General features: G+C 40.5%; 4 protein-coding genes across 4 annotated transcripts in view; 2 read left to right on the forward strand and 2 right to left on the reverse strand.

Annotated features, from left to right (window-relative positions):
- LOC124312357 (collagen alpha-1(I) chain-like) overlaps window positions 1–21,537 on the reverse strand; it is a 1,404,094-nt gene that overhangs the window by 78,900 nt on the left and 1,303,657 nt on the right. The gene's annotated exons all lie outside the window — the stretch shown is intronic.
- Window positions 2,951–3,676, reverse strand: LOC124312512. The gene is made up of 3 exons (XM_046777046.1): window positions 3,553–3,676; window positions 3,350–3,443; window positions 2,951–3,232 (listed from the first exon to the last, which is right to left on the reverse strand). Exons 1-3 carry the CDS (start codon window positions 3,628–3,630, stop codon window positions 3,039–3,041), a joined length of 366 nt encoding a protein of 121 aa, XP_046633002.1. The 5' UTR covers window positions 3,631–3,676; the 3' UTR covers window positions 2,951–3,038.
- Window positions 9,663–13,308, forward strand: LOC124312391 (homeobox protein aristaless-like). The gene is made up of 5 exons (XM_046776897.1): window positions 9,663–9,995; window positions 10,162–10,250; window positions 10,512–10,718; window positions 12,190–12,292; window positions 12,367–13,308. The coding sequence occupies exons 1-5, from the start codon at window positions 9,851–9,853 to the stop codon at window positions 13,092–13,094; spliced, it is 1,272 nt and encodes a 423-aa protein (XP_046632853.1). The 5' UTR covers window positions 9,663–9,850; the 3' UTR covers window positions 13,095–13,308.
- Window positions 18,584–20,955, forward strand: LOC124312378. The gene is made up of 6 exons (XM_046776881.1): window positions 18,584–18,994; window positions 19,076–19,337; window positions 19,447–19,601; window positions 19,758–19,959; window positions 20,038–20,298; window positions 20,389–20,955. Exons 1-6 carry the CDS (start codon window positions 18,902–18,904, stop codon window positions 20,832–20,834), a joined length of 1,419 nt encoding a protein of 472 aa, XP_046632837.1. The 5' UTR covers window positions 18,584–18,901; the 3' UTR covers window positions 20,835–20,955.

The raw sequence follows: 21,537 nt of genomic DNA on the forward strand, positions 1-21,537 counted from the left end.
TGTACAGTCTATAAATAAATATATCACAAGATGGCTTTGATATGTGATGGACGGATGAGAGCTGGCGGGGGCTATGTAATATATTATACTGCGGGCTATATCTCTCAAGCAAGGGGTTAGAGATGAGATGTGTATTTGTGTTATATATATCGATACGGAGATGTCAACCGAGTTTGTTATTCTTATTCAAATATCTCAAAGGTTTTGGCGATGAGGAGAGGGGGGATCTAATAAATAATACCGCGCCCAGCTTTCTATATATTGAGGTTTGTTTGATCTCGATTCAATATAGACATTTTCCCGCCACCTTTAGCCTTAGACATATTCAAACAAGAAATAAGAGAAAGCGGCCGGGCCTCTCTGTGCATCTGCGCTCAATCTCAAACACATTTGATTTTACGCACTCATGGACAGGCTATTAAATCAACCGGAACCCAAATAAGCGAAATATCAGGTCAATATACAGTATATAAACCCTGGCGCTCTAATATACTGCAACTTGCTGGGCGCGATGGTTAATATTACGACCCACTTTTCACCCCTTTTATAACTATAAAGGGGGGGGGGATCATCCAAGTCTGAAAAGGGGTGAATGAGTAATACATCAGACGAGCTGGGGGGTTTATTATATTTCTTTATTTCTCTATGTTATAAGCGCTTTGACTTGTATTACGACTATATAGCTGCTAGATTTTTAATAAACGACCAGCAGTGGCTGTGCCACTTGTCTTTTGCGTGTATACCCAAGTGCCCAGCATCAGGAGCTCACACAGCAATGAACATCTCATCAAGAGCAGCCATCGTACAAGTCCTTCCATCATCATCATCCGATCGGAATGACGTACATTTTCATCAAAGAGCTCGTATATACTCGCAGATGAGCCACAAAAAAGTCCCTGAGCAACGCTCGTGATTGGCCATCACGTCTAGAGTTTTGAGGGAGCGTTCAAGCAGCATCAGCTCAGATATAAAAACCCAATCATGGCGCCTGCGGTTATTATACAGAGTTCGATGATGATGACCGATTGTCCAGAGAATTCCAAATCTGCGCGCGGATCAAAATAAATAAGCTGTTGCGGATATTTATATAGAAATACGCGCGTATAATAGTAGTATCTCTATTCCGCACTGCTGTTTTAAATCGAACAATAGCCCAGCAGCTTGTTATTATATATCTACATAAATAAAAGTGGTCTCATTATAAAACAGCAGACAACCCGGAGTCCCGGACATATAATAACGGGTCGGATATTACACGCAGAGTTTTGATTGCCAGTCATTGTGTCCGAGCTAGATGAGGGTGAAGGAAAAAAAGGGGAAAAAGGATTGTCGTTCCACAAATTGCCACCTAACGATCCAATAAGTCTAATAGTTGGTCAAATAATAAATTCGACAGTCGCCTAGGAGACCCATCAGGTTTTAAGGAGAACATTGTATACAAAAGAACGCGCTAGTCATATACAAATAACCTGAATTGTATATTGATGATTGGCATGGGCAAAGCCAATGGCCAGCACTCGATTGTGCTGGGCAGTTAATGAAAAATACCTCGGGCAGCAGTAGAGGTCAAAATGTCTATATCAAATCACCGGGCGTTGATTGGTCATCTTTCTATACACAACCAGCACACTGTGTGCGTACATTAATAGACTTCCTTTCACACCTTGTTGATTTCTGAGCCCCAACGCGGGGTCTCAGCACACACAGCGTTCACCTTTGGTCAACTCATCAAGGTACCTCTTTATGTGAGTGCCAGGGCTTTCTTATTATTGTCGTCCGGCAATTTCAAATTCCATTTCCTGTCGTACCGTACACATATGAAAGGCATCCATCGCGGGTTCAAACGGTCGTGATGGTGATGCAGTTTTCTCAATCTATTCTATTCCTTACACACATCAGCCTAAATCGTGTAGTATTTAATACCGTAACGATATAATAACGGGGTCCGCATCAGCTATTTGTGATGAAACATTCCAGCGGTTTACTCCGCCGTGTCAAATGTGAAAGAGTGCAAATGACACCACCACCGTTATATACCTATCCGACATGGCAAATAACATGTTGTTTTCCATCATAACATCGACCAACAACCGTTGCTTTTATCTCCACTCTCCAATGGTGCTGTGCGTTGATGGGTAGTAGTTTTCTACTTAGTCCACAAACTAAATAGCGGTGAGAGAAATCCGTGTCGGAAGGATTAAAAATATACATCCATGGGCCTGTACACAGGCCGGAGAAAAAAGAGGAAAAACGAGTTAGAATATTATACCGGGTCTTGGTGCTAGTGATGGCTTATTGTGTACATCAATCGGCTAGATATATATACGCGATTCTCTGATGCCTGTGAATGAAATGAAATGAATATAAAAAAAAAGCTGGGGGCTTCTATCTTTGCATGCGGATGAATCGGCAGATCCGGGGGGTTAATCCGCGCGGGCCCTATAACAAAAACGGTGGCGAAAAAGAGAATAAAGAAAATAATAAGAATAAAGAAAAGAAAGAATAAAAAGAAAAAAGAAGGGAAGTGTTATTTGCCTTGACAAAATACAATGGATATATGAAAATCTACTCTTTTACTTGGACGGTTTAGACCGCACTGCCGACAGGGGCGGGAAATTCGATTTTATAAATTGAAAAAATAGAAAAAGAAAAATCCTGAAGGAGGCGGAGAGCTATAAGGGTGTTGAACTGTTTCCAATTTCGGCGGGTAATTTGGGTAATTTAAAAAAAAAGGGAAGGTGTTGGGAATGGTAACTGCACACCGCAATGCACTGCAAATAAAAATATATTTTTTCATACTTTTTATTTTTTCATATTTTTTTCATATTTTTCATTAAAAATATTGAGCAGCCACTCAATTTATAAATACAAATGTAAATACAATTTAAAAAAAAAAAAAAACTAAAAGTGTGTTGATGTATAAGTCAATCATGAGAATAGCCTCCTTATCTCTGCTGCAAATCATTGATTATATATTGAAAGAAATAAAAGTATAAAGTATACAGTAAAACAGATTAATATAAGACTGTCAGCACTGATTATTCGACGCCGGCGGTGAGGATCGGCCCGACTGCAATAGTGGGCTCACCTTTGTTGACCTCGTCGACTTCCGCACGATAAGCAACACTGAGTTGCTGAAGAGCTTCCATAAAGGCCTTAGAGTTCTTATTCTTCAACCATACGCCAAAAGCTAGGAATTCTTCGGTTGGGATCATGTCGGCCATTTTTCTCACTGCAATGCAAAATAATTTAAATAAGGTCTCAGCACTCTATTAAATAGTAACTCATCGTGGGAAATTGATTCGAATACAACAAATCATTCAAACTTAATTATCAAATCTGATTTTACCTTTTTCCGCTTTGGCTGCGGCTGCTGATGGCTCTGATGGTGCGGCCGTTGCGAGGACGCCGACCAGGACGACCAACGCCAAGATGCTCAATACCTATTATACAAAAGATGCATCAGGTGACATTTACAAAATGATTGAAATTATTATTATTATTACAGCAGAAACAATTTGAAAATGAAATCATTGTCAAACTTTGATATACCTTGAAACTCATGATGAGAGATTTGCAGCGAGTGATGTCAACTGTTGAAAGAAACCAGCAGAACAATCTATGTGACATGAACTGGCGATTGCAGCGGCTTTTATAGTGTGGCTCAACTATTATATATAGGACTGTGAAATTGCGCGTTTTAAAAAAATGCTGGCCAATCGCTACTTGACAACGACGACATACACGTTTCAATATGAGCTCTTTGGTTTCATATTGTTGCTCGTACTCCTCGACCTGTATGTAGCCTATATAGTACTCCTGTCAAATCAAAATAGTTGGAACGTGACTTTTAGAATTCGGCTTATTTATAATATGCTTTTATTTTATTTACCTTCAGTCTTCACTAACATTAAACGCCGGATGAATCTAGTAGAAACCAGTTGAAACCAAATAAATCCCGAAAAATCCAAAAGTGAACCGTGTAATCGGATGTCTCGCTCTTGGTGGCCAATTGTTGGAATTGAATTGCCAAAACAATATCGAATAAAGTCCGATAAAGTCACGTTCGAGATATTCGATGTGGGCACGTTTGATTCGCAATGCATACGTGTACTTGCGCAGTTTTGTTATAAGAGAAAAAAAAGAGATGGTTAAATAAGGTTAATTAAATAGCAAGGCTAGGATATTATCTCATCGTTGGTTTTCTCACAGTATAGCAGTCCCCAACAATAAACCCACATCATCTTTCATTAAACAAAATGGTTACAATTTGATTGCATCCTAATCAAGATGTTCTCAATTTTCTCCAGCCTGAAGAACGGGTAAAATTGGCGGGGGTAATTTTAAAAAGGGAAGGTGTTGGGAATGGTTACTTCATTTGTAATCACGTTCTTACTTCATTGGCTGCCTACTGGGCCTTAATTCGACCGTCTAGTGTTGCCGAGTGAACGGCAACCGTCGACTATCGTCAGGGGCTAAGCGTAAGACTGACGGACACAACTTCAGATCGTGACCAGCAAGTTGAGATACCAGGGTTTGATGGGTTACGATCTTTATATGATAGACGTCCTTTATAGCAACAGGGCGTCTAATAGATCGGGAGATGAGTTAAGAAGTGAGATAGATATATTGAGTCATCGATTATTATTGACCCGTATATTATTATTGAAGATCATATATTGATGATGAGCACTCATTTCATTCAAGACACACAGTTTTATATACACAATTACAGTGGGAGTATTACACAACTTGGAGTGAGAGGGAATCGAACACGGGTCTTTTTGATGCGATGCGAAGATGATGACCGATGCTCGTTGAGTGCACATCTCGATACGAATTGAATCGATTCAGGATGGACGACCTCTATAATCGACGACGCCTGTGACCTTGCCCATCTCCTATAGCGTCGGCCCCAATTCACAACATTGAAGAGCATATTCTTCCCGATATGATATTTCATACAGGCAGAATTGAATTGAATTTTGAAGAAAGAAATTTTTTAAAAAATCCTGAAGTAAGGCGGAAAGCTAAAAGGGTGTTGAACTGTTCCAGTTTGGCGGGCAATTTAAAATTCAATTGCCGTCATTTTTGTTTTCAAAATTTCCTTTTTTAAAATGTTTCATTTGATTACCGAGTTCATTGAATTTTCCTCTCGCCATAATAAAGCCCCCAGCGCAATAATAATTCTTAGATGTTATAGCGAAATAAGAGCTGCTATTGACGAACACAGAAAATGCTGTAGAGTCCGATGCTGGGATCGACACGCGCCCGGCAGGGGATCTGCTGTATAGCCACCAAACACGGACTGACAAAGACTTGTGTCTCCCTCATCTCACATATATAATATAGGCGATTTGCTGCTGCTCCATAGACTTGTAAAGTTCATTCAAAAGAACGGAATACAAACCAACTATCTATAATCCCCCCCCCCATCACCCAACGCCCTACATACTCCTTGACGAAGAGAGTAGAGTATAGCTCTGCTGATGGTCTAAACGCTTCATGTTCACTCTCTCTCCGCCCATTCTAGCTCTCTGCCCGGCTTGTTATATATTATAACACGCCATCTAATATTTCGCGCGCGCTCACATACATAGGGCGTCATCATCTTTTTTAGATCTTATGGGTGCTGATGTACATAACAGCAGAGTCTCTTTTTTTATTTGATATTAATCCCGCGCGACTATGTGTAGTTGATGATGGGCTGGGCGCGTCCAATCTCCTCGACTGGTTGATCTGATGATGGCCCCGTTTTGGAATAAAGAGAGTAGAGAGAATCTCTTTTCAATCGCTGTGGTGATTGCTGCTGCTGCTGTGCCCGTTGCCGCAACAATCCGGAAATTTACAAGAGGGAAAAGAAGCGCGAGATGAAACTGTGCTGGCCCCATTCATCTGATTTCTCTGGCTTCGAGTATTTAGTTTGAAGCCAATAGGCTACTTTTGCCCGGCAACGGCATTTATAATACAGAGAAAAAAAGCCAAGGACATTGTGTGTTGGATATCGAACGATTGGCTCTTTTTATAAATAATACGTGGGGGTTATTATCAGGGAATTGAATGACTGCACATGTATTATTATAATAATGGCAATAAGCTATATTTCGGGGCTATTCTATATTCTATTTTATACACAATAACTGTCAGCTAGTTATTTTATTAGAAACTGACAACATTTCAATCAAACTCGATCAAACGACTGAAATATTTCTCTAATGAAATCCGGTGCGGAATTGAATTACAACACTCGGTGAATCAAAAGAAACAAATTAATAAAGTCAAACGTTTTCACTTCGTCTCTTGCTGGCCTAGACTTCATTAACAATTTGACTACACGCCAATATGAATGGCACCCCCGCGAGTTGATAGCATTTCGTCGACGTCTATATAATTGATGCACTGCTGCCGCCTTCTAATAGACGGGCCGAATTGGGACGACCATGGTGATGTGCTGCGCTATTTGCAGCTTGGCATCTAACTCTGTCAAACGGCCCATTTCCGTCTGATTCGCCTCGCCCATCCATTCGAAATGAATGGCAATGATTGAAATAGCCAAACCGTATATCTGAATTCGATGCTGCGCAATCTCTCTCTAGCTAAACACACAGGCACACAGATTGCTAGATAGGCTTTATAAGATAGATATTAGCGTCTACTATATAGCCTGTCTGATAATAAATACGGACCAAATGACGTGAAACTCTCTCGTCGTCGTCCGGACGGACGGAAGTTGAAGTTGACAGCCAGGAGCTGCTGCTGGGCGCGAGGGTTGAGCTCACACATCTCCCATCAGCCTCTCGATTTTCACTCAGCCGTAATGCACAGCAGCAGCAGAGAGAGAAGACATCAAGGGGTATTAGATTAGACATCCTCAGAGTAGAGAGATAAATAAAGAGAGAGAGTGGACTGGGCTGGACTAGGCTGGCCAGCACCGAGTAGTAAAGGTGGATAGGAAATAAGACTGTCAAAGTGGCAAAAGGTTGACTGCCCTTGACAGGATAATGACCAGATCATCCGCACATAGGGCCTCTCTTATAATATAACCAACGAAATATAAATCTGAAGAGTTTTACTTACTCATGTTTAGCTGCCCGTAAAAGTAGAAATGTGGGCCAATCAGATATACCTACAATGTATCGCGTATACGTATTAGGGTATGTGTCCAGCAGCTGCAATTGCTTATAGGATAGATTTTCATACCTTTCCAGTCAAGAGAGCCAGAACAAGAAGAAGCTACTAGCTATTGATATATTTGTATGTACATGTAGGCCTACATTGTATGTATACATTTTATTTCAATAGGATTCCTTTGCAAATTAGATTTATCGCTTGTTTCTCTTCTGGAAAACCGTGGACCAACAGTTTTCCAGGGATCTGGTATATATACGACTCATTGTTTTTTCGTTTGAACTCTGGGACGTGTGCAACATTTTCTTTCTATCCTACAACATGGATCGCTGGGCTCTTCCCCTCTATAATATCCAATTGGAGAGATTTGGACCATCGTCCATCTCCCCAATTGCATTTGGGGCTATATCCGTCCGGCAGCACCTGCACAGCAGCAGCGTAGAGAGTCCCCAGTGCAGCTCCTTTGGTTTTTTCCCAGCAGAAAACAATGAGAAATAAAAAATATCTCTCCTTTGTGCTGTAAAGATGGGGAAAATAGGCTACGTTAGCTCTTGGTCCGTTTTCACTGGAACTCTAACTTTTGATCCCTATTAATTTTGCGCCTCGCCGGGCCAATTAACCTAGGCCTACATGTTCGCCAGCACGTCACATCGCTAATGTTTAGCTAGATAGCTGTACTACATACCAGGTCCAATATATAGTACAATTAAAGTAGAAGAAGAAAATAAGGAGATATAATCAATGAAGAAAAGGAAATGATTGGAAGCAATCAACATAAATGAATGCCAAAATAACACGGGCGGGTTATAGAAAATTGTTAGACTCATCCCAATTCCCATACAGAAAATTGTATATCTATAGAATCAACCCGTTTATATAAGAACGTTTATATACCATTATAAAATCATCTGCGATCTCTATGCTGACGTCTTGTTCGTGGAAGGGCACGGGCTATATGTAATAGCCTACGGTCTTATTATATAGTAGAGATAGTACATCCAAACGCGAATTAAGGTGAGAACTCTCAGGAGGAACGACTTAAACGTTTATGTGCTACGTTTACGTGTTTATAGCTACTTACTATAGGCAGTCTCAGTTGTTCGCCTATATACTATATTTCTTTTTCGACATGAAATCGTCGCTGTGTTTTTTTGTTTTCTTCTAAGAAGGGTTCTGATAATAGGTTTCACCGGAAGAATACTCGAAAATTGCCTATAGTTTTCGAGAGCCCATCGACAAAATCAGATAGTTTAAGCTAATTGGCGGGGTGGAGGGGGGGGGGGGGGGGTTGTTAGACGAACAACGCAATTTTCAGTTTTTCCCATCTTCTATGAGACGTTTATTTTTTCTGTTGAAATCTAACATATAAAAGTTATATAACAACACAAATGTTTTCTTAAAAAATATATTATTTATAGCTATTCGTTATGTAATAGGGTGTAATGGCTTTTTAAAATGTTGAAATCGACAAGACGGTCGAGATAGTACAAATTACAAAACTGGGCTTACATTATTAGATAACGAGGACAAGAAAATGTCATTCTAATTAGCTACAATGACGGACATTAATATAAAAAAGGTGGCTGTGTGCTATAGGTTTCCTGTCGAACGCTTGATTGAATTATCGAGGATAGCGAATCGATCAAGCGCATCACCAATTCATTATTAGCAATTACAACACGATGCCGAATAAAAACTATAATAAAATTGGCGCAGGGTTATAAAGAAAACAAAAGACGTACAGCAAATTAATAATAAGAATATCCATCCATCCCCAATTCGATCATAAATAGAAACATCTGTTTTTATATTTTCTCAATGACAGCTAGATAAAAAGCCAAAAAAAGGGGAAGACTATATATTATTGATGAGAGAACAAAAGGGGGCTAGTGCATTAGTAAACGTGTCGTGTAATTAGTACAGGTGTGTAATTAGCGCGTCAATGAATGAAGCCACTCAGAAAAGAAGAATATAGGTTCCACAATAAATACATATATAGGCAGCAGAAGCCTATAGGATTAAATATCGGCCGAATATAATTCCCTTGGCGGCCCTGCCCATCAGTCCATCACCCGGGCTCTCTCTCTCCATTCTCCACCCGTTTCCGCACAAATGAAAAAAATATAATGAGCCATTGCCAATAAATATATCTAAAGACTAGCTCTTTTGGTCCAGTGCAAGGTCAGCAGCAGCAGGCCAGCAGCAGCCGGAATCTCTCTCTTTTTTTAAATCCGATTTGAAATTGGGTTTTCTGCATAAAAATCAAAATAGGCTTATAAAAGAGCTGGTACATTTTTTTATTTTAAATTTCCTTAAAACCTAAATGGGGCGAAAGAGGGAGAGAGAGAGAGAAGGGGGGCTAATCAAGACTTGATTGGCAGTTGGGCAAGTGTCAAGAGGGGGAGGAGCTGTTGGAGATCGGTGGGGGTTGCAAAGTGTGTGTAGGAGGGCGAAAGTGCTGCTGGTGGGGTGTGGCACGGCCACCGTATAAAGACGGGCCAGCAACCGCTTAACAGCGTTAGTTTCTCCCCAACCATCAGCAAGTTGACACACGTACATAGTCTCTCACCCATCCAGCTGGAACAGCATCGACAATTCAAATCGTTTTTACAACCCATCAAATTCCGGCGGGAAGACTAAAAAAATTCAAACACACAAAAAATTATTCGAGTGCGATTTTCAGTTTAGTGAAATAAAATAAAATCAAATTCAAACGTCATCCATGATGAGCAGCCTGACGGAACAACATCCGACCGGATCGTCGGTGATGACGTCCGGCAACAAGTCGCGGGTCTACACGATCGACGACATCCTCGGCCGTCGTTCCAACAACGTCGAGCCCAGCATCGTCCCCGTCAAATTGATCGGTATGTTTTTTTATTTTGGAATTCCCCCATCGGAAAATTATGTAACAGTTTACTAAATAATTGGCGATGTAAAAAAAAAACAAGAAAAAGAAAACGCCCTACGCATTTCAATTTTGTCATTTTATTTTATGACATTTTTATTTTTTTATTTTTTTATTATATTTAGACCAGCAAGTGAATTCTTCGAAATCCAGCGACGACGACGAGTCTCTGGTCATGGACGAGGAAGAGGACGACACCATTTTCCGCTCAAAGGTAAAAATAATAAAACATAATTACATAAATAGGACGTAGGATAATCGAATGGACCTTGGAATAATACGGAATGTAATTTAGTAATCCGAATTGGCTAGATATGTTAGCCAGTAAATAATAAATTAGACATGACCTTGTCTTTGCAGATTATAAATATGGGCACACATCCCTCAAGACCATAGATTATAAGCCAGCTGATATGCTGATTAACTTAATTAATTTTTTTTTTTTCGATTATTTTATTTTATTTTTGTTTTGCAGCTGAGAGATGGTTCGCTGGACGAGATCGACTTGTCCGTCTCGTCGGCCGAGAAGCCGGGCAGCCGCAAAGTGCGCCGAACGCGGACGACGTTCACGACGTTCCAGCTGCACCAATTGGAACGGGCCTTCGAGAAGACCCAGTATCCGGACGTCTTCACTCGCGAGGAATTGGCCATGCGTCTCGATCTCAGCGAAGCTCGAGTTCAGGTAAAAAAATCAAACCAACTATTCACGTCATCATCATTTACATCTGATTACAGATCAAATGATTTTTCAGTGATTTTTAAATTGCCGTTTTGATTATTTGCTGGGCCGTGGATCGATCATTTACTTCAAAATGATGATCTAAATAACATCCCATCTCATTTCTCGGCGGGTCTAATATCATTTCGATCGCCCTAATTGTCATGCAAATTCACTACGGATGTAATAATACGGCGCATTGTACATATATTCACAAGTGTCTAGAGGGGGTATATATAGAGCGCTCCCTATTACATCTATTATCGTCGTCTAGCTATATCGTTACGCTTCTTATTCGCCAGGGTGTGTGACTGTGTGTGTGTGGGAATATACACATATCCAGCCCCACCCACACGGGTTTTGGAAGGGGCTGCTGTGAATCATATACATCTACTCTAGTTACCATAAAAGGAGGGGGGGATTATCATCGGTTCACGGGTGGATAGATGTTGAATGGTGACTCGATATCAATTAGCACCCAATTGCTTTTTATATATACTATACTATATATCTATCCCTCTCTTTTATGTACTATTATATATTCCCCTCTCTCCGTGAACAGCCTCTCGGTCGCATTTGACTGTATAGAATTTCTCTCCCCCCCGTTTAGATATTCTCGAGTGGTAGAGATGATGAGGAGCTGATGACTGAACTGGGAGAGGAAAAAAAAAAATCCGAGGGAACTATCAGCCACTCGAGAGTTGACAAAAGGCTAAAAATCTCCGAGAGACTAGACGACGACCGGATTAGAAAAAAAGTAGCCCAAAAAAAGAATTGATATGAAATTCTTTTTGAATCTTTAATCACTTTTTTTCACCCTCTCTACTACTACTACACACAACAACGTTTTGTGTGTTGCCAGTTTGTTTGATTGTCTTCCAACCCTTGCACACAAGAACAAGTTGAGATCCTATATACAGTCGAGTTAGTTAGTGGTACGGGCCTCTCTCTTCGGCCACCCAAAGCCGTTGACAATCGAAACTCTGATTAGCCTACACACAGAGCAGAAAGTGGGTGGAGTAGTCGAGAGAGAAAAGTGGATGGATTTAGAATTTGAAATGTCGAAGACGTTCGGAGTGGATAGAGACGAAAAGGACTGGCGGTTGTTTACCACAGCCGATGATGAGCGGCAAATTAGCCGCCATTATATATTTCTATAATAGGTACTGTCTAAAATGGTGGGAATTTTTTATCCGGAAGACCGTGACCGCGGGCGGATGTATAGTCCTTTTATTTCGTCCATCTTAAAAACTTCAAAGGGACCATCTTAGATATTGTCTGTCAGGAGTTTCTTCGATAATCCTTTTGTTCCTAGATATTTGTCCCACTACTCTTTTGTCGTATGCAAATTTTCATTGAAGATTTTGATTAAATTTGATTATTTATTTTATTTATTTTTAAACTAAACATTTTTATTTTATTTTTTTTATTACAGGTTTGGTTCCAAAACCGACGGGCCAAGTGGCGCAAGAAGGAGAAGACCATCGGCGGTGACTCGCCCACTTTTAGCGCATCTCATTTACTCGATCGGCTCTCAAGTAAGTTAATTACATTTCAATTTAATAACAATAAAAGAACATTTTTATTAATTCATTCTTTTTAAAATCACCAGGTTTGGCTGATGGAGATCTCCAACACGCCGGAACACGGGCCGGCCAGCACGACATGTGGAGTCAGATCGGACAACAACAACAACAACAATCGCAACAACAACAGCAACACCACCACTCGGTCAATCCTTTCCTGACGATGCGCTTGCCGCACGGCAATTTGTTTCCTTACTCCGGCGGAATTGCCGGCCATCCGGCCTACGCCACCGCCCATCCGGCCGCTCTGGCCGCCCACCACGCAGCCGCCGCCGCCGCCTGGAACAATTTGAAGCAGAACGGAAGCCCATCGTCAGTGGCCGCCGCCGTGGCCGCCGCATCGGCCGCAGCCGCCGGATTCCAGCCGCGCTATTGGCTCCACCCCCACTGGCCGGCAGCAGCCCATGCCGGCGTATTCGATCCGCTGGCTCTGGCGGCTCACCCGGAAGCCGGATCGTCACCTCCGCAGCATCCGGACTACACTTCCTTCATGCTGCAGTCGCACCAGCAGCTCCAGCACCACCACCACCACCACCTGCAGATGGGCCAGAACGCGTCGCACGACTCCCGCTCGCCGGCCAGCAGCCCGGCTTCTTCCCTGCCGGCCGGCGATTCGCCCACGCCCGAGCTGGACAACAGCAGCAGCAGCAGCCACAACAGCAAATCGCCCAGTGTCGTCGGCGACAAGACCATCCTCGACTTGCGGGTGAAAATCGCCGGAGCCAAGGGCTCGCCCTCCTTGGTGTCGGAATGAATTTCTAATAATTCAAATTCGAAATCTTTCGTCATCTGTGAAAGCTGTTAGCTTTCATTCATTTTGTCCCCCACCTGTTTTCATATTCAATTAACTTCCCAATTTGTTTTCAAAACACGTCACCAGTTTGACACATCGTACATATTATGATTATTATCATCACCTATCAAATATCGTGTCGCCATTCCAACCCAATTCTTGGATGTTGTCTGTACAAAAATGGAATCCATTTATAGGATCGATGAGAACAAAAAAAAAATTTGTAATTTTTAGGATTTGACTGGATAACTACACACATATTATATTATCTATTTACGTCATTATTAAAACAATAATGATTGAAATTTTGTCTCTTTTGTCTAAAACGATCTTCTTCGTCGTGAACTCTACCTTGTTTTTATTTGTTGTAATGTTTTACGTGTTGATTGGATTAAAGAGCGAACCTTATCAAAATGTACACGCAGAATTCTACCCTAAATTTACATTGGCGTGAAATAATACTTTGCCATCCGATTCGGTCTAAATGAGGGACTAAAACGAGCTCGGCTGTCTAGATTTGTATGACGTGTCAACACACGTACGGCTAGTTCTTTTCCATGGGCTACCAGTCATTTGAATCTGATCAACAAAGAACTAGACGGTGGGAGCTTCTTTCTCGTAGATGGGCATAGCGAGCGAGTGTATAGGATTAGTGTTCATAACATGCCAGTCTCTCCCCATTGACAATATAATGGCCAATGTTATATCTCCTATCGACCGAAAACGTTTCATTCTATTTGAACTGCAAATAATATAAAGGGGCCAGCTGAAAAGCCATTCCACCCCCTCATCCTTTTGTCGTTGTTGACGGCCTGCTTCCCGTCTCTATCTCTTTGCATATTATATGCCTCACATCTCTCCATGTCAATCAAATCAATGGGCAATCAAAACCGCGGGGTAATTAAAGTCGGATCGCACAGAGCACGGCAGCTATATATATTTAATAAAGGTCTTGAGCGTATTTTTCTTTGAACGTATTACTCAGTAAGGTCCCTCGCCGATGTCTCTCACCATCTGTATAGCAAAAACGTTTCCAGTCATTTGAATTTCGAAGAAACCTACCGGTCTGATGGCCAAATAAATGCGCGGGGTCATTGACAGTTTTCCACGAAAATAATAATAAAAAACCAAAATCTTTTCATCGGAAATGAAAATGGGAACACACACACACACCGCCAAACGGTTCATTTGTTCGACACAAAAAACATGAATATATCCGGCAAATGATACATGTTGTGTGTGTAGGCCCTCGACCATTTGAGTTCACATGGACTGAACTGGTGTTTAGCCCCACTGGGTTGCCGCAAAAGAAGCCAAGACAATCAAGAAGACTATATCGACAGCCAACAGCAGCAGCAGGCAGCATACAAAAAAAAGAATGAATGAATGAAAAAAAATGAAATGAAATTCAGACAATTAGATGAATAAAATATCCCAAAAAAGGATCTCGTCGACAACAACTCGCCAGGAGGCCCCCCTTTTTTACCCTCAACCTCTCAGCTTATTTTGTACACTGTATACAGATGTATCTGTCAACTAACAACCTATACACTAGTAAACAATCTATACAGATACAGATCGGCCATTTTTTTAAAAGAGCCGCCTCAGTGCACATAAGCAGTTGCTGCGAGAGTTAAAAGGCCCAGCGGGAGTCCCATCGCATTGATCTCCTATAGTACTTGTACACGGGTAAATGGCTGGATATAGAAACATAATAGGGCGATTTTGGCGTACATTTTCACGATTCACTCGCCCTATATATTCTTCAACAGCTCTATTTATACCACCAGCAATTCGACGTTGGAGAGCGAGTCGACCGCCCGTCGTGCTATTTAGTCTACTTGTATTGTGTGTAGATTCCAATTGGAAGAAACGTGATGACACTCACCAGTTTTTTCGCTTTTCAAATGCGATGGGGGTCTGCTATCTCCTATAGCTGTATAGCTGCTGGTTTGTTTCATTTCGTTGATTTGTCCGCCAAATCGAAACATTCTCAATAGAAATTGGACGGGGCGCATCCGCTACATAATAGCCGTGTGTGTGTTTGGTCCGTTTGACATAAATCTCTCCTGTGCATGTTGAAATTGTTGATTACCCGAGAGAATAATAAAAAGAGAGGGCGCGATAGGGGAGGTTTTGGCAAGGGGGGAGACGATGTTTTTCCGAGCAATTTCACACACAACCACTGGATGTTTGTGTGCTATTAGTTTGCTGAGTGATCGTCGACAATGAAAAGGAGAGAAAATAGCAAAATACAAAGTCGCCTGCAAATCTCAATTGCGGCTAAACATCAACTCTAATAATTCAACATTTCAAATAACCGAAATTTCGGTATTTTAGCGCAGCTGCACACCAGATCATTTTCAATTTTAGAAGAGCAAAAATGGAAAATCCAACCAACAAAACCGCAACTGTCGCTATAAAGATTGAAAATATAATTATAGCTGTAATATCAAATGACCAAGTCGCTATCTCGTTATTATATCATCATTCCTGTGATGTGTTTCACGAAATTGATTCGGTCGACTCTCGTCAATGTCGGAAACATAATCAGGGGGAGCTCTCTCTGGCGTCTCTTGTGTGTTACAGTAGTCCTTATCTTCAATCTCTTATTTTTGAATGGATCAAAGGCAACAGTAAAACGGGAGGGGGGTAAACAAGGGCGCTCAGCTCGCACACGGCAAACACGCATATAGAGCACATATACGCACGCAAGTCGCGGGGCATATATAGCTAGTAGTATCATTCACATTACGGCCGGAATCTAGACGAGATGATGGCATACACAAAACGTTGAATAAATATACCCTTTTATAGATGTTGCGTATAGTCTAACTTGGCAAAGATACATACTATAGACAGTCTCTCCGCCTCAAATTGTAATTGACAGCAGCGTCGTTCTTATTCGTTTCTTCTGCTGTGTGTATAACTTTCTATATATCCTGATACTTCCACTTCATCTCCATCCGGCTGTGTATTTGAAAAGGGTGGAACGGGGGCGAAGTAAAGAGGGACTCTACATATTATATGCGTGTCTAATATGTCTGGCTATAAGCTCAAACGAAAATAGTCGAATGTCTATAGCACAAGAAAGGGGGAGCGCCAAAAGGTAGAGCATGTTCTTATAGGCCTACTATAGAATGAAAATATCTAATAATATAACTGATAAATATAAGAGAGAGAATGGCTCTTTTATTTTCCTATTCTGTCGTCATCACATCAAGCAGAGGAGAGAGAGGAAGCTGCTGATGGAGAAGCCAAGCAAATTGGCCAGCAAAGACAAATATTGGTGACTCAATGCCGACCGGATATTGGTTACCATGTCCAATACATTGGCTAGCTAATTCAGAGCTAGGGACGAGCCCCGCGAGCGGAAAAACATTTCCTCTTTTCTTATATTCCTTTTTTCTTTCAACCCTTATATCCATTCATTTGTTTATTCAACAGTCACCCGCGCCATTCTGTCACCAATTTTCTTTCTTTTATCCTGATATTTATTCTTCAATTTATATAAACCAATATAACTCGTCCCGATTGGCGATTGATTATTCTTGACTTTATTCTACATTTATTTCCATCCACCTTTCTGTTGTTCGTTTGATTTCCTTTTATTTTTTTATATTGACGTCGTTCCTCCCCCACTACCCACCTCATATATAGAAGAGAAAGCAATCAAACCAATCACTTTTATAGTATATTTACTAAGTATTGACACAAGCCCTTGGCGGAAGCCCGGAAGAGAAAGAAAGAGAGTTCCTCCCTCACGCTTTTTTCACTCGAGGCAGCAGCAGCAACCTTCCTCCCCCCCCCTTTTTTAAACATAAAATGATCAAATAATAAAAAATAAAAGGAGATAGAGAGAGAAAGAGCAAACATTTGGAGAGAACCTCCTTTATGTATAGGCCTGTGGCCTCACTGTTAAAAATGAATTTTTTTTTCGACATTATGTATATGTCTAAAATAGAGACATGGTAACGAAAAACGATAGCATATATCGTTTTCAAAATTTTCTGATATAAGTATTGCTAAAACTGCAATAATAAATTACATAATAAGACATTTACGAGAAAGATATATTTTATGGCCGAAAAATGATATAATATATTACAAAATGTGATACTTTTTTATGTCGAAATCAATATGCGTATTAAAAACAATTTTTTATAGTCAAATTTGTTATTAAAATGTACTATTTTCCGATATTTAAAAATAAAATCATATTCGTTAATATGAAATCTTTATTACTGATTTTCAAAAAACAGATATTGATACTTTTTTTTAATGAAATAAAACATTTATTAAGTACTATTTTACAACAATCAAACATTACTTTAACTGGGACATAAATTAATAACCGTATTATCTTATCGAGAATCGCGAGTAGTTTAATAACCTGCCCTATAGAGCTGCCCCAAATCACCTGAACAATTACACCAGAACCATATTGCTGTTTATAATTGTTAAAGTAGATCAGTGGTAGAGCAGCGGTCTGGTAAGTCAAAATTCAATGGTTCGATTCCCATCTTCAACTTCTCTACTATATAAAATAAATGAATTCTCACATTTAAAGCTTTCATATAACTGAGCGCCGCCAACGGTATATTCAATAACCGGATATTTCTGTAATAAATATGCGTAATAAATTTTTTTTTTGTTATGGGTTACATGCATCTATATTCACGGTAACAGGGAATTTAAAATGTTTAAAAGAAAGATAATTAAAATATCATTTTTTAATAATTATGTAATACACTTTTAGGCATAACTATCGTTTTTTAAAAACAGTTATTTAAAAATGTCTTTCTGGCGGAAATCGGTTTTAGAGATTAAAAAAATCGAAAAACGATATTCTTTTTTAACAGTGCTTATATACCTTAATAACCTATCTAAACCCAGCAGGATCCGAACGTGATTGAATCGGTTCGCTCGATTGACCGACAACGTGTTCCCCCGGCTACCTATTCAATTGGAATAATCATCCGCGTATACACATACAGGCCTATATTCTATTCCGTCCTATTCTCGTGGTCCTTCTCTCTCTTGATGGAAAAGCACGGCGCAATTGTATTGAATGGCCTCTCTGCATAGATGACTGCCTTGAAAGCGAAACAAAAATACACCGGACAACATAGAGGACATACGCAAACGATAAATATCAAACAGAATAATTAGGACGTCAATTAATTTGACTGCCGAACAAGATATAGCGCGTTCGTTTTATTTTGCAAAAGAACCAAGGGAAAACAAATGTCAATCTCAAAACAGTTTATAGATAAATCATTGATTCTATAAGACTACGTCATAGATACCAACAATTGGAGCTGCCAACAGGTTTCACAGGAAAGTCATAGTTGAACAACCGGATTTTCTAGCTTTCGCATCCCACAAACCTATTTATTCTGTAAACAATCGAGTTACAAAAATTAAAAAAAAACAACAACAAATAATACATTATATCAGTACAAGGAGACTAGCTGCGAAGTGATTAAAATAACTTGCCTATCTCAGAACGCGACGACGCTGTATAGATAAATTTTTCCAAGATTTTCTCCAAAATTAGTTTGAATTCCAACAGAAAATAGAAATACAATTTCCCCCCCAGCCCGGTCTACATAATTTAATTTGATTAATAAAAAAAAAAGTGAAGGAAACTATTTGACCCAGATGGAAACTCACTAGAGATTTCACTGGCACAGATAGGCTATATAAAGTTATGAAGATGTCCACCAAAGTGCACAGTTCCAGGCCGAGATCAGAGAGACGCCACCATGGAACTTCTTCTTACGTTAGTGATGGCAGTGATGACGACGAACGCCCTAAGTGTGGAAGTGGATCAAGTGCGACAACTACAAGAAAACTACGTGAGTCTTTCATTTTTCCTATCGAATCCGGCTTTCAAATCAGATACAATTTAAATTTGTCAAAATTTAATAAAAAAATAGGAAATTTTGGCTGGCAAATTCCATCAACTGGAGACGAAGTTCCAGGAACAAGAATCGACACTCAGGATTTTTGAAAAACAGATCCAGGATAATATGAACAAGAATTCTGAGCATCCGCCACTCAGCCAAAACGCTCTGCCACGGACTTGTCAGGCAGCCAGAGCAGCCAATTCTTTTCTAACATCCGGGTTGTACTGGATCGACCCGGACGGATCAGCAACTGGAGATGAACCCATTCGCGTCTACTGTAACATGAACACAGGTGAGTCGCATAGAATAACCAACAGTTGTAAAATATATTCAGCTTATCCAATGTCTTATTTTGCTGGAATTTTCTCACTGGTCTTGAATTTATCCATCGCGATTCAAAGGTTCGACTGAAGTATTACACGACAGCGAATCGCCAGTGGATCCCGGCCACTGCGCTAGTCCCGGTTGTTATTTTCGTCCCATTAACTACAAAGCGTCTTCAAGGCAAATGGCAGCGTTAGCCGAACTCTCCGTCCAGTGCTCGCAGTCCATCAAGGTAAGCTACTGAAGACAATTATTGCCATTAAGTTGTATAGACGGAATCTGCCCAGCAGTCCATCAGCCGGTTCTTCGAGTTGGCGATTTCTATTGTAATGCTTTATGTTATTCCATATAAAGTGACTGATATGTGGCCTGGTTTGATGTGTTACAGTACGATTGTATCTCCTCACCTTTGGAGCGCAACGGCATTTCTTACGCATGGTGGAACGACCGGAATGGAAATCCCCAATATTTCTGGTCCGGCAGCAATTCCAGAGTTCACGTCTGCCAGTGCGGCATCGAGCAAACGTGTTTCGAAAACGACGTTCGCTGCAACTGCGACTCCAACGCTAAACTTCAACTAGTTGATCAAGGCATGATTTTTAATCAAAGCCAATTCAATGATTGAAGTGCTGCAACATTAAAAATGTTACCAATTTTATATTTCACAGGGGTTATTACCAGAAAGAAATTGTTACCAATAACACGCTTGAATTTCGGAGGCACCCACCGGGCTAACTCGACTGGCATGCACACTCTAGGAAGATTCGAGTGTGACGGCCGTTTGTCATCCGCTTTGAATAAAGGTTTCCCGACCTCGTGTGCGGATTTGTGGCGTAACGGGTTCGTCGCTAACGGACTCTACTCGATTAAAGGCAGCAAACAGGTGGAGAAAGTCTATTGCGACTTCAATAAGTTGCCCAGCGAACCAGGTTACAATGAAACTCATTATCTTTATACCTTTGCTTCCCCCTTCTAATGAAAATCACGATGATTATTACCGCACGTATTTTGATTTGCAGATTTTCAAACGTGGATCGGATACGAAGATGTGAAATCGCATCCAGTCTTTTTCCAGGTGCAAAAGGATGCAGATGTATTACCACATAATAGCACGATTCCCTTTGAAATAGAACTACTGAATGTTGGCAGTGCGATGGATATTTCCTCGGGTGTTTTCACAGTGCCCCGCTCAGGACGCTATTTCTTCACGTTGTGGGGAATCAAGGATGAAGCCGCTAAAGGGACAGAATTATCATTGCGACTGAATGGGGTTCAGATCGCTCAAACTTCGAGTTCTTATGGCGGTTCGTACTCTACATATTCCCTCCAGACGACTTTGAATTTGCAAGGGGCTGATCAAATCTCTTCATCCATCACAAGTGCAGCGCTAAACAAAAAATCCGTTTCTACGTATTCCACATTTTTTGGTGGATGGTTGTTAGAGGAAGACATTTTTAAGAACTGATCGAAACGGTTGAGATATTATGTACTTTAAGAAACGTTACAGCAAGAAGAAAAATCGTATTTGTTTATTCTCCAATCAAATTGGTGTCAGTCAAATTTTGTAAATATACCATACACGTACTGTATCTTTTTTTTTAAACAGTGACGCAAAGAATGATGTAGAGCGGTTTGCATTTAACTAATTAACGAGAATAGTAAGTTTATCAACAGGAAACTAGGAATTTCAGAAATTTACCGCCAGGTTCTCTATAGTACCGAGAGCTCATCGGGGGTTCGTTAAGTGCTCTAGAGCACTTAAAGCGCTAACGGATAATCATGCTAATGTATTTTTTATTTAGCGCGTCAATAAGCAAAAATTGTTTGGCGCAAGCGGAACAACGATTAATCCCGTTAAAGATCATTTTGTTTTTTTTTAAATAGAAATTTTTCGTTCAATTTACGCTCACGCTGGGTAATTTTTCCTTTTGTAGTGAACCTGACGTGGTAGATTGAAAGATTCATAAGCGTGATTAGCCTATTCGATATTCCCGTTGACGCCGACGTCCATGGGAGAGTGAGAAACGCCGCTCAATACACTCGATGGGATCGCTTAATTCTCCCACCGCTAGATGTCAGCATAGCTTGACAAAATAGTTTGAAAATATAGCGCGAAAAAAATAGATAGGTGCTGGGTTGAGGTTGAGATTGAGGGTTGATGTTGAGGG

This window comes from Daphnia pulicaria, chromosome 8 (assembly GCF_021234035.1).
Source record: "Daphnia pulicaria isolate SC F1-1A chromosome 8, SC_F0-13Bv2, whole genome shotgun sequence".
NCBI classification, from domain to species: domain Eukaryota; kingdom Metazoa; phylum Arthropoda; class Branchiopoda; order Diplostraca; family Daphniidae; genus Daphnia; species Daphnia pulicaria.